This window comes from Panthera pardus, unplaced genomic scaffold (assembly GCF_024362965.1).
Source record: "Panthera pardus isolate Hobbes unplaced genomic scaffold, ASM2436296v1 HiC_scaffold_27, whole genome shotgun sequence".
NCBI lineage: Eukaryota > Metazoa > Chordata > Mammalia > Carnivora > Felidae > Panthera > Panthera pardus.
Window position 1 is genome coordinate 20,977,646 of NW_026526843.1, and position 12,975 is coordinate 20,990,620.

At 36.9% G+C, this 12,975-nt stretch overlaps 1 protein-coding gene across 10 annotated transcripts in view; it reads left to right on the forward strand.

The window, feature by feature from the left end:
- The window catches only part of SMARCA1 (SWI/SNF related, matrix associated, actin dependent regulator of chromatin, subfamily a, member 1), a 279,873-nt gene that overhangs the window by 15,423 nt on the left and 251,475 nt on the right, over positions 1–12,975 (forward strand). For all 10 annotated transcript variants that reach the window (XR_008418391.1, XR_008418392.1, XM_053892041.1 and 7 more), the window contains exons 7-12: positions 137–292; positions 1,561–1,692; positions 2,665–2,733; positions 8,097–8,206; positions 9,545–9,771; positions 10,743–10,864. Coding sequence is in view for 8 of the 10 variants with exons in the window: in XM_053892041.1 (XP_053748016.1) it covers positions 137–292; positions 1,561–1,692; positions 2,665–2,733; positions 8,097–8,206; positions 9,545–9,771; positions 10,743–10,864 (816 nt within the window). In the remaining 2 variants the exon portion in view is untranslated. The remainder of the gene's footprint in view (positions 1–136; positions 293–1,560; positions 1,693–2,664; positions 2,734–8,096; positions 8,207–9,544; positions 9,772–10,742; positions 10,865–12,975) is intronic.

The following is a 12,975-nucleotide window of genomic DNA, read 5'->3' on the forward strand; positions in this document are numbered from 1 at the left end:
TGGTTTTCCTATCTTTAAGATGGATGAGACCAAATGATTCTGAGGGCTCTTAGAATTATTAGTATTTTCTTGATGCTTTAATTCTGTGATCATCATGTCAGTGTATTCTAATATAAAGAACTTTATTTTGCATTAGGCTGCTTTTATTCGTGATGAAATGATGCCAGGAGAATGGGATGTTTGTGTTACTTCTTATGAGATGGTAATTAAAGAAAAATCTGTATTTAAAAAGTTTCATTGGCGATACCTAGTCATTGATGAGGCTCACAGAATAAAGAATGAAAAATCTAAGGTAAGCCAGTTTTCAATATCATTGTTAAACTTTTCTTTTAACTAACCATGTCCGTTTATTACTTCTGTGTATTCAAAAGAAAAAATGTGATGGAAGATTGTGATTTTATTCACAGAATCTGAATGAAAATCCATTTTAAAAATAATTTGAAGTTTAAATTATTGAATATGAGACAAATGAAAATTGAACACAGTTTTTAATGTAAAGAAAATAAGGTGTTCATTTTCTATACCTGTTGCAGTTTAACTCTGTTATGCTACAGTATTTTAATATTTTGGTAATATTTGGTGTACCAGAGGCATTTGCATTGATTTTTATTGAGGAGCCTTCTACCTTGTGTGTATTCATAAGGATTAGAAAAAATAATTTCCTGGAATTACCTGATTTGTGTGAGTTAGAGCATGGTGTAAATTTTGAAAAATACCACTATTTCTTGTTATTCAACTCCATCAACAGTACGAAAAGCATTGATTATTATGATTACTGGGCTACTTTGGGAGAAACAGGAACAGAACTGGAGCAAAACCACCAGGCAGATCATACTAACTTCAAATTGAGACTAGTACCTTATAAAAGGATGCATGTTAGAGAATAATTGTTTAAGAGCATTATAAAAATATGCATTTTTATTGATAAGATTACTGTTCTTTTATGCTTTGTGCTTTAATTTTTATAGTCTTATATTTAGAAAGTTAAGATATCAGGGAAAATGGGCTCAACTCTGGTGCTTAGAAATTGTCACCAGGCCTTTGAGGGACCTGGGTGGCTCAGTTGGTTGAGCATCTGACTCTTGATCTCAGCTCAGGTCTTGATCTCAGGGTTGTGAGTTCAAGCCCTGCATTGGGTTCTGCACTGGGTGTGAAGCCTACTTAAAAGAAAAATTGTCACCAGGCCAAGTTAGAACTTGGCTAGGTATGTGGATGAACATGATTGGCAGGGAGAAAGATGTTATTGTGTTAAGTGACTAGCCTGGATTCCATGGAGTTCTGACTGTTTCTGTGGACCCAAAATAGACCAAATAAGTTTTTTAAAGTGAGGGAGGGGTGTCAGGTAGGACTATGATTTCCGTTCTTATAAGTATAGAAATGCCTAGAATATTTTGTTCAGTTGTGACTCACTGTGGCAGTGTCACCTGAACTAGGATATTTTTCTATAGAAAGATAATTTTCAAGTTTTATTAAAAAAATGCATTGGTTGGATAAAGAACTCCGGATGTTGAGCATTCTTACAAATGAAATAATGTTAACAGAACTATTATTTTTTTCTAGCTTTCAGAGATTGTTCGTGAGTTCAAGTCAACTAACCGCTTGCTCCTAACTGGAACACCTTTGCAGAATAACCTGCATGAACTCTGGGCATTACTCAACTTTTTATTGCCGGATGTCTTTAATTCTGCAGATGTAAGTTTAAGTCCTATGTTTTAAGTACAGTCTTCTTATGTTCACAGATCTCTTTTCCAATCATAGAATATAGATTAAAATTTATAGTTCTTTTTTCATTTGTAACTGTTTATCTGTGTGTTTTGGTGTTATCAGAAAAAAAGCTCTTAAGCACAAATTTTTCAAATGGGGATATTTAGAGAAATGATTTTCTTTTCTTTGAGATTATTCTGCCTTTTAAACTTTGCCTATATCTCCTTGTTACCACAACTTAAGATATGAGATAGGCTGACTTTATAACAGCAAGCTCAAAATTTTCTTTGAAAGGGCTTTCTACATACTAGGTTGGCAGGTGGAGTCTTTAAAATGATCTTTGATTATTGTAGTCGTTAATATTTGGGAGTACTGAAGAGCTCATAATGTGTGATTCGAAAAACAACATATTTTGTAAATGTATGATTTACATTGTTTTTATCATTAACACAAGGTTATGCTAGTGCAGCAAACCGAATTGAACGATTTAAGGACTTTTGGAGCTTTCCTCATTACTGCTATTAATTGATAATAAAAAGTACCAAGTTCAGCTATCCATTGGTTTGTATACCTTATCTTGCTTTTGTTCATTTTTATTGTTTGTGTAAAAGTTTTATTATTATTATGTGCCTTCAATTTTATATTCTCACTCCTACTCTAACTCTTTAACTGGATATAATACTACTATGGTGTGGGGAAGCCTCATAAAAGTCTTATAAGGAAACCCTGCTGGCGGAGTTCCTGTATCATGGAGTTCAAATTTTCTTAACTCCTCCAGTATTTTAACTATTTTCATAAGTAAATAATATTGACCATCATGGTTAATATATTTTTGAAAGTGCTTTTAAAATGAATTACTGCTGTATCACTGTATAAGAATTTATAGAATATTGAGTTTATTAAAACAAACAAACAAACAAACACCTGTGTGCTTACTGCAGAATTTCCACCCCTCCACAGGACTTTGATTCTTGGTTTGACACTAAAAACTGTCTTGGTGATCAAAAACTTGTGGAAAGACTTCACGCAGTAAGTAATAGACAAGAAAATTTAGTAATTAAATGTATATAACCCAGCCAGAAAACAAACGGCCGTAGAATCTGTTTGAACTTTTGGGTTTACCTCTTGGCTCAGTCTCACTGCTTCTCCCAACCTTTCTGACAGCCTCTTTGGGAAATGAACTCCACTATATTCTCAGCCTGTCTCAAGATGGCATCAGTATTTTTCTAGTTCCCCAATGCCACTTCTTGTTAAAATTAAAAAAAAAATTTTAACATTTATTCATTTTTGAAAGAGCATGAGTGTGGGAGGGGTAGAGAGAGAGGGAGACAGAATTCGAAGCAGGTTCCAGGCTCTGGGCTGTCAGCACAGAGCCCGACGCGGGGCTCGAACTCACAGACCGTGAGATCATGACCTGAGTCAAAGTTGGATGCTTAACCGACTGATCCACTCAGGCGCCCCCTGCTTTTTTTTTAATTAAAAAAATTTTTAATGTTTGTTCATTTTTTGAGAGAGACAAAGAGCACAAGTGGGGGAGGGGCAGAGAGTGAGGGAAATACAGAATCCAAAGCAGGCTCCAAGCTCTGAGCTGTCAGCACAGAGCCCAGCACAGAGCTCAAACTCACAAGCTGTGAGATCATGACCTAAGCTGAAGTCAGATGCCTAACAGACTGAGCCACCCAGATGCCCCCCCAACCCATGCCACTTCTAAGCCACTGCTTTTCCACCATCATGTATAGAACTCTTCCTTTAAAGCTTAAGTTATGTTTCAGGTCCAACCTCTACCCATTCTCTTCTCTGTCATCTATTCATCGCCAGGTGACTCCCTCACATTTGTTAAAAACCAGTTTTCTGGGGCACCTGGGTAGCTCAGTCTGTTAAGCGTCTGAGTCTTGATTTCAGCTCAGGTCATGATCTCACGATTCGTGCGTTTGAGCCCTCATCAGGCTCTGCACTGGCAGAACTCTCTCCCTCTCTCTCTGCCCCTCCTTTGCTTGCTCTTGTTGTCTCTCTAAAATAAATAAACTTAAGAAAAGACAATTTTCCATTCTTTGATAACAACTTCTTATGTCCTTTTAACTTCTTCATTCCTGTTACTCCTGTACTTTGTTATCATACAGAGACCTCTAGTCCTTGGACCCCTGTTTTTCTCCCCATCCATTACCTCTTTTCTGTTGTTACTTTTTTCTTAAAAGTTTTTTAAAATGTTTATTTTGAAGTGAGGGAGGTGCAGAGAGAGGGGGACAGAGGATCTGAAATGGGCTCTGAGCTGACAGCAAAGAGCCCAGTGTGGGGCCTGAACCCACGAACTGCGAGATCATGACCTGAGCCCAAGTCAGATGCTTAACCGACTGAGCCACCCAGGCACCCCAAAACCTTTATTTAAAAAAAGAAAAAAGTGAGGCACCTGGGTGGCTCAGTTAAGTGTTCGACTTCGGTTTAGGTCATGATCTCGCGGTTCGTGGATTCGAGCTCTGCATCGGGCTCTGTGCTGATGGTGTGGAGTCTGCTTGAGATTCTGTGTCTCCTACTCTCTGACCCTCCCCTGCTTGTGCTGTCTGTCTCTTAAAAGTAAGTAAATTAATTAAAAAAATTAAAAAAATTTTTAAAAAGTTTTTATTTTTAAGTAATCTCTGTATCCAGCATGGGGCTCGAACTCACAACCTCAAGATCAAGAGTTGCATGCTCCACTGACTGAGCCAACCAGGCGCCCCTATGGTTACTTTTTTCTGTATCAGTGAACTGAGCCCATTTTCTATCTCTTGAATCACCCTTTTGCCAATACTCCCAAACTCTTTTTCTCTCTTGTCCATCTGTCATTTCTGCCCTGGAAACCCTAAACTAGAATACTATAACTGTCTCTGTCTTCTGGGTTTGAATTCTGCTTCTACCATTTACTAGAAGAGTGACTTGCTCTATACTGGGGGCTTCTCAACACTGATAAAGAAGGTTATACAACTGTATACGTTGGAACAACTCCAGATTTCATGTTCTGTAACATAAGCTGGGATTTGATGATGTCAGCAATCCTTCAACATGGCTGCCTATAGCATTCTTTCCAGTTTCCTATAACAACTATTTCAGACCTTCCCCAATCTCTCCAAGACTTCTATCACGGATACTCCCTGCCCTTCTCCTTTCTCAGCAGAGAAAATAGAAGTTATTAGGTAGGAACTCCTTCAAGGATATCCATCTTCCAAGGATATCTGCCTCTGTTTACCTTCTTTCTGAGTGGAAGAGGTGTTTTCTCTGGTCAGTGGCTAAGTCTTTTAGCATGAACCTTGGATCTCATTCATCTCTTCCTGTTTCCTTATGGACCTTTCCCCATTATTTATCATTGTTATTGACTGAATTTTCTGGCTCTTACTTTATATTGGCTCTTTTTTCTAACATGTAAACATGCTGAAATATTTTAAAATCCAAACTCATACCCATACCCACCCACCCTCACAAATATACAAAATAGTACTCTCAACATTGTGTCTCTAGCTGTGATTCTGGTTTCTTCCCTTGATATCTCAGCTTCTTGAAAAATTAGTTTATATTCTCCGTGTCTACTACCTGATCTCCTGTTTACTCTTGAATCTGCTGACCACTGGCTTCTATCCATTCCACACAACTGAAACTTACCTTGCAAGGTCTTCAGTCATTTTCCAGTTGCTGAATTCAGGGTATACCTTTTGCTCAGTATTTTGTCTTTTTTGTACTGCTTAGCACTGCTAACCACTCCTGCATGAAACCATTTCCTACTTGGTTTCTGGGATACAGAGTGGATTTTCTCTTACCTTTTTGGCCATTCCTATCAGGCTCCTTTATGGGCTTTTCTTTCTCAGTCTGTCCCTGAAAGTTTCATGTTTTGTAGGGCTTTGTCTTTGACTTTCTTTTTCATATGTGCTCTCTCTGGGGATCCACTCCTGTGGTTTTAGTAACTACCCATCTACTTATAACTCCCAAGTTTCTCTCTCCATATTTCTTGCTGAGTTCCTACATATCCCACTGCCTTCTGAGTCGTTCTGACTAAATGTCTCACAGACAGTTTAAACTCTTAAGAACCTCTCTTAGACAAATTTAAGTGGCCCAAACCAGCAACCAGAAGTTGTCTTTTACTCTTTCCTTTTCTTTACCTCCCATAGATCTCTAATAATATCTGCTGTTCACTAACATCTACAGTTATTAAGGTCTACACAAGTACTACCACAAATTTTCTCAGCAGCTTTGGAAATAGGTATCATTATCCTAATTTTAAAATGCTTTTCATATGCATATATCATAATTTTTTGATGAATGGATGAATAAATAGTCTCAGAAAAGTTAAGGAACTTGTCTAGGCTCACAACAGCTAATCAGAGACTGAGCTGATGGTAGAATCAGCTTGATGTTGGTTTGAATTCGGCTTCTACCACTTACTGGCAAAATGACTTTGGTTAAGTTAATAAAATTGAAATAATCACATTCCCATTAAGGATGTATTATAAGGATTTATTACTCAGTCTTGTAAAGTTTATGGTGCTGTTTCTGGCACATTGCAGGTACTCTATAGACGGTAGTGCTATTATGTTCTTGTGATAGAATCTGTCTTGCAGGTATACACTGATTATTTCACCTTTTTTCTCTATTTATCTGTATCTTAACATTGAACCATTTTCTCTTCATGTGTATATTTAACTATTTTGAAGAGGCCTACATCTTTATCTTACTTCTGGTGACTCTCTGATCCATACTCTGACTTCAGATTTCCTCTTAGATTTAAAAATCTTGCTGTTTCAGTTAGCATAATACCTTCTAGGTCCATTCATGTTGTCACAAATGTCAAGATTTCATCCTTTTTTTTTATGGCTGGGTAACGTTCCATCATGTGTGTATGTACACACACATATATGTACATATATACATATATCTTTATTCATCTATTGATGGACATCTGGGTGTTGCTTCTGTATCTTGGTTATTGTAAATAATGTTGCAATAACTATAGGAGTGCATATATATTTTCAAATTAGTGTTTTCATTTTCTGTGGGTAAATGCCCAGTAGTGGAATTATTGGATCATATGATATTTCTATTTTTATTTTTTTGAGGAACCTCCATACTGTTTTCCACAGTGGCTACACCAATTTATATTCCCACCAATAGTGTATGAAGTTCCTTTTTCTCCACATTCTTGCCAGCACTTGATATTTCTTGTATTTTTGATATGAGCCATTCTGACAGGTGTAAAGTGATATCTCATTGCATTTCCCTGATGATTAGTGATGTTGAGCATCTTTCATGTGTCTGTTAGCCATCTGTATGTCTTTTTTGGAAAAATGTATATTCCTTACCATCAAAATTATTCCTATACCAAATGAAAAAACAAATCTTGTATGACAACAGCTTTAAAAAAAAAAAAAGATTCTTTTGGGGCACCTGAGTGGCTTAGTCAATTAAGCATCTGACTTATTTTTAATTAAAAAGTTTTTTTTAGAAAATTTATTCACTTTTGAGAGATGGAGAGAGACAGTGTGAGCAGAGGAGGGGCAGATAGAGAGGGAGACACAGAATCTGAAGCAGGCTCCACGCTCTGAGCTGTCAGTGCAGAGCCCAACGAAGGGCTTGAACCGATGGACTGTAAGATCATGACCTGAGCCAAAGTTGGACACTTAATTGACTGAGCCACCCAGGTGCCCCAGTTAAACATCTGACTCTTGATCTCAGCTCAGGTCATAATCTCTTGGTATGTGAGACTGAGCCCCATGTCAGGCTCTGCGCTAACAGCACAGAGCCTGCTTGGGATTCTCTCTCTCTCTCTCTCTCTCTCTCTCTCTCTCTCTGCCCCTCCCCCACATTCACAGTTTCTGTCTCTCTCAAAATAAATAAATAAACTTTAAAAAGAGATTCTTTTATGACTATTCAGTAGTCAGTAATCTTGTTGTCTTTTTAATGTATTTTGTGCCATCAAATTATGAATATCTAATTTAGGTTCCCTATTCCAATTTTCTTTTTTTTAAATTTTTTAAATGTTTATTTATTTTTGTGAGGGGGGAGGGACAGGGAGAGGGGGAGGGGCAGAGAGAGAGGGAGACACAGAATCTGAAGCAGGCTCTAGGCTCTGAGCTGTCAGCACAGAGCCTAACACTGGGCTTGAACCCAAGAACTGTGAGATCATGACCTGAGCTGAAGTCTGGCACTCGACCAACTGAGCCACCTAGGCGACACCCCCCATTCTGATTTTCTAATGGGCCATTACTTGATTCTTTTTTACTGAGAATATTGGCATCTGGCATTGGTAGATGCCAGATTTTTTTCAGATTATGCATTGGGAAGTAAATTTCACACTAGGGTGTTGTCAATGAAAGATGTAGTTTATAATATTAGATATTTTATAAACTTTTATGAAAACTGTCACTTTTTAGGTTTTAAAACCATTTTTGTTACGTCGTATAAAAACTGATGTAGAGAAGAGCCTACCTCCTAAAAAGGAAATAAAGATTTACTTGGGACTGAGTAAGATGCAGCGAGAATGGTGAGCTATTTTGTTTCCATTAGCATTTATTTATGTATAAGGATTTATTAAAATTTAACTTTTTAGTGGTTCAGTTATGCCTTTAGATCAAAACTTAAATTTTATGTTTAAATGGCAAGTTAAGTAGTTCAAATATTTTAATAGAAAATTAGTGAATATTTTATTTAGCTTTTGGGAAAGCATGTCAGCCTTGAGTCTATACACCTGTATTTGAATACAGTGCTTCGTCTCTTAGTAGCTATTTAGCTTGGGCAAATTCTATAACCTCAGTTTCTCTTCTGTAAAACAGGTATGATACTTAGCTTATGAGTTGATGTCAGGGTTAAAGAGGCTGATGTCACTTGCACGTTTGTTTGTTATTTTTGCTTTTTGCATCAGTGAAAATAGTAATAACCATAATAAGTAATAATAAGATGGATGAGAATAGCGATTGTGGGTATTACAAAAATAGAAGCTGAATCGGTTTCATAAGTACAAGCAAAGCAGGAAATTGACAAGAGAAGTCACAAGGAATCACAAATAGATATGCTTATGTCATAATGCTGCTTAAAGAAGCAAAATGTTGCTTATATAAATAAAATCAGGTCCCTTATAATATATAATGACTTCTCTACTACTGAGACCAGTATAGGGTAGTGGTGAAGAGTATATTTCTCTAGATTCAGACAAAAGACCAAACTCCGGCTTTGTCCCTTTTTGTGGTCCTGAGTAGGCTGTTTCACTTCTCATAGCTGCCTGAATTTCCATTCATAAAATGGGGGTGATTCTAGTACATACCTCAGAGTTGTTGTGAAGATTTAACAAGATAATTTATAGAAAGCCCTTCCCATGATACCTGGCACTTTCACTCAGTGCAAGTTGGCTGTTACTATATAATTAAATATTAATTGCTGTTCAGGTGGATAAATAGGTCTGTTTTCATCTGGGTAAAGGTCAACAAAAGATAACGAAAAACGTTTATAGATCAGAAAAAAAATGCCTTATGAATATAGGTATAAGAAATTGTGATAGTTTTAAGTTCAAACAAGTAAAAGTTAGATGCCATCTTTCAGCAAATATTGTAGTTATTGAATAGTTAATTATCAGATACAGTTATCTAAATACTTATCAGCTAATGGCAATTTGTAGCAATGGATAAAGCAGGAGGAAACAGGTTTATGGGCAACGTACAAGTTAAAATGTTCAAAAGTTTCTTGATTTTAGTGATCAGATTTAGTCTCAAAGTCAGACCTGTTGTTTATATTTAAGTAGGACTCAATGCTGATCACCAAAGGGATATTGCTTGATGTCATTAAACCTTTCTAATAATCAATGATTAATTATAGTTTAAAATTTTAGGTATACAAAAATACTGATGAAAGATATTGATGTGTTAAACTCTGCTGGCAAGATGGACAAGATGCGACTCTTAAACATTCTGATGCAGCTTCGAAAGTGTTGTAATCATCCTTACCTGTTTGATGGTGCTGAACCTGGCCCACCTTATACCACTGATGAGCACATTGTCAGCAATAGTGGTAAAATGGTAGTTCTTGATAAACTCTTGGCCAAACTGAAAGAACAGGGTGAGTTACAAATCTATACATTCACTTGAAATGACTGTATTAGTGACTTGTGTATAAATAATATTTTGTGTATTTACTCATCATCCATTCATTCCGCAAACATTGTTGAGTACTTATTATTTGCTAGGAATTGTCCTATGGGCTGGGTGTACAAAGATGTGTAAGACAACAGTCTTTGCCTTGGAGAAACTCATAGTGTAGTGAAGAGGAATAGTTGCAATTTGTAAGTTGAGATGCTGGGAGTAAGTAATAAGTAAGTAATAAGTAAGTTGAGATACTGGGAGTTGGGGAAATCTTCACAAAGACAACATTTGAAGTTAAGCACTGGAGAATGTGTAGGAGTAACTCATGGAGAAAAGGAAGGGAAACATTATCTAGGGCAATGAAACAGCAGTGTGAAAATAGGGAATGCAGAGCTTATGGTATTTGGGTAGAGTGGTAGTTGATGAATCTGGAAAGTTGGATGGGCCAGATTATAGAAGGCCTTTTAAGCATGCTTTAAGGACTTTGGACCACTTGGAAGGTGAGGAGGGGTTTGTCCTAGAAGATTTTGCTGTGTCAGCTGGCACGATCAGACTTCTATGTTTGAAGGAGAACCTTGGAAGCAGTATGCGGGTTCCACTGAGGATGACAGATGAGAAACAGGAGAGTAGTTGGGAGACTACTGCAATAGTCTAGTGAAAGGTGGTGTGGACCATCACTCATCCTCGGGACAGAATAAAGGAAGACTTTAAATAATCTCAGTATGTGTGGAGGGTTTTGAAGTCCTTAAAAGTGCATAACTCAGCAATGCATAATTCTGTATAGCATTCCTTGAAGGTTGTGTGTGTGTGTGTGTGCGTGTGTGTGTTTTGTGGAGTGTTCATGCACTATGCATTTTTATTACATGTGATGTTTACTTTTATTTTTGTAAGTTTCAAATTAGTTTTACACAAATTGAATAACTTGCTCTTTGGGGGGAAATGTTTTAGGTTCAAGGGTTCTCATTTTTAGCCAGATGACTCGCTTGCTGGACATTCTGGAGGATTATTGTATGTGGCGTGGTTATGAGTACTGTCGACTGGATGGACAAACCCCACATGAAGAAAGAGAGGTGAGGAAAAAAAAATTCAGAGTTCAGTTAATCCATATTTTTCATCATTCAGTAGTTTTGAACTTTGACTTTTTTTTTAAGCTAGGTGCATTGAATTTCTCACTAACACCTCTCTCTCTGTCTGAGATCTTCAGTTTGGCTTCCATTACACTGACTCTTCACAAATCATCCTTTTCAAGATCATCAAAGACATCCTTACTTATCTAAAGGACACTGTACCATTGTACCCTTACCTCCTCTAACCACTGCTATCTCTAACCTTTTGATTACTGTTTCTCATCCTACTTTTTGACTTCTGATTCTGTATCTTATTTTTCTTTATTTCCTTCCTACAGTAGACCCTCGCCATTTTGGAGTTTAACAGTTGATATTTTTCTAGTTTATTAGCAACCCTAAAGACTCATGAAACAGTAATTTGTAAAGGGAATAATCTCAGTGTTAGAGAGATTTTGTAAAACTGAAAGTGGATAAGCATAGGTATAGGTGCTTATCATGCATTTGGATCTTGGAATACTAAAAGGTTGGTGTACAGGAATGAGTCACTTAGCTAGTGAGGAAGGCTAACTAGCACCCATTATCTTTCTCAGCCTGTAAGAATTCCCAAAAGGAATTATTAACAGATCTTTAGATTATCCCTCCTGAATGTCATGGGTCTAATGTAAAGCACTTTCTTGGGGGGAGGAGGGCTTTGCTAATTTATCTTCTTTTTTCTGTGGTCCTTCAAGGCTATGTCTTTGACTTCTCTTTTAAGTCTATTCTCCTGCTCTGGGCAAAGATTGTGATTTCATGGTATAGTGGAAAATGCATTGAACTTGGTTTCAGAAGACCTAAATTTTAACACCAATTCCACTACTTTGTAGTATATGCAAGCTGTTTAATTCTCTGAGCCTCAGTATTTTTAACTGTATTATTAGGGTAATGTTAATACCTAGGCTTCTTTTTTTCTGATAATGTTGTGAGGATCATTGGATATAATAGATGTGAGTATAGTTTTTAAACTGTGTCATGCAGGATACACTGTCAGGAAATTGCACACAGGCCTTTTACCTCAACTTTAGGGCCCCATCTCAGGCTACAAAGACTCTTAGTTCATGTCTCTTTCCTTCCATAGCTTCAGTGAACACTGTCCCTTGTGTGCTTACTTATTGAAGCTTGGTTCATAGCATAGGATAGGGCCTATAGCAGACACACAGGCTCTTTTAATATTCAGGGTTAACCTGCTACCCATTGATAACATTTGCAAATAATGGGTGTCTCAAAGTTTACACTGATCCCTGATCTAGAATAGTTTACTTTAATAGTTTACTAACTATAGTAGTTAGACTTTAGATACAGCAAAGCAGAGCTGTTTTTTTTTTTTTTTTTTGGAAATGCCCTCCTTTCCCATTATACTGCTGCCCACATAATCATTTCATCTATTTCCCTAGTAAGGAGGAAATGACCATATTTGATTCATTACTTTCATTATTTGCCAGCTGTTAACAAACAGTTCTTTTTCAGTAGTTCTCAGATTTGCCCTTCAGTGGTACAGGTAAATTCAGCTAGCTAAGACTCTGGTCATTCTCTGACTCATTTCCTATAACGTTTACTTAATTGGCCTCCTCACTGTCATAGGGAAAGGATATAACATTTGTCAAGCAACTACTTGAAGCTAGGCAATGTATAGTTCCAACTGAATTCTCCTAGCATTCCAGTAAAGTATAATTTTCTGGTATAATTTTCTCCACTTGAAACTGTCTCAGAGAGGTTAAATGCTTGCTTAGAAACACATGTGTAATGAATGATAATGATTCACACCAGGTTTTTGCTATTTCCTCTACACCAAATTGCCTCTCACTACACCATGCTGCTTTCTACACTGCCCCCTCTACATGCTATATGGACTGCGGCAGTGTCACCTCTGCTGCAACTTTTGACCATGCCATTCCATTCATTAAAAATATAACTTCCTGTATTTTCTGATTATGAAAGTAATATATGATTGTTGAAGGAAATTTGCAAAATAAAAGTATTTCTGGCCAATCTCTTTTTGTATATATAACATATATAAGTAATTGCTGTTAAATTATATATACTATATATGAAGTTTGGTAACATTTTACTTAGCATTA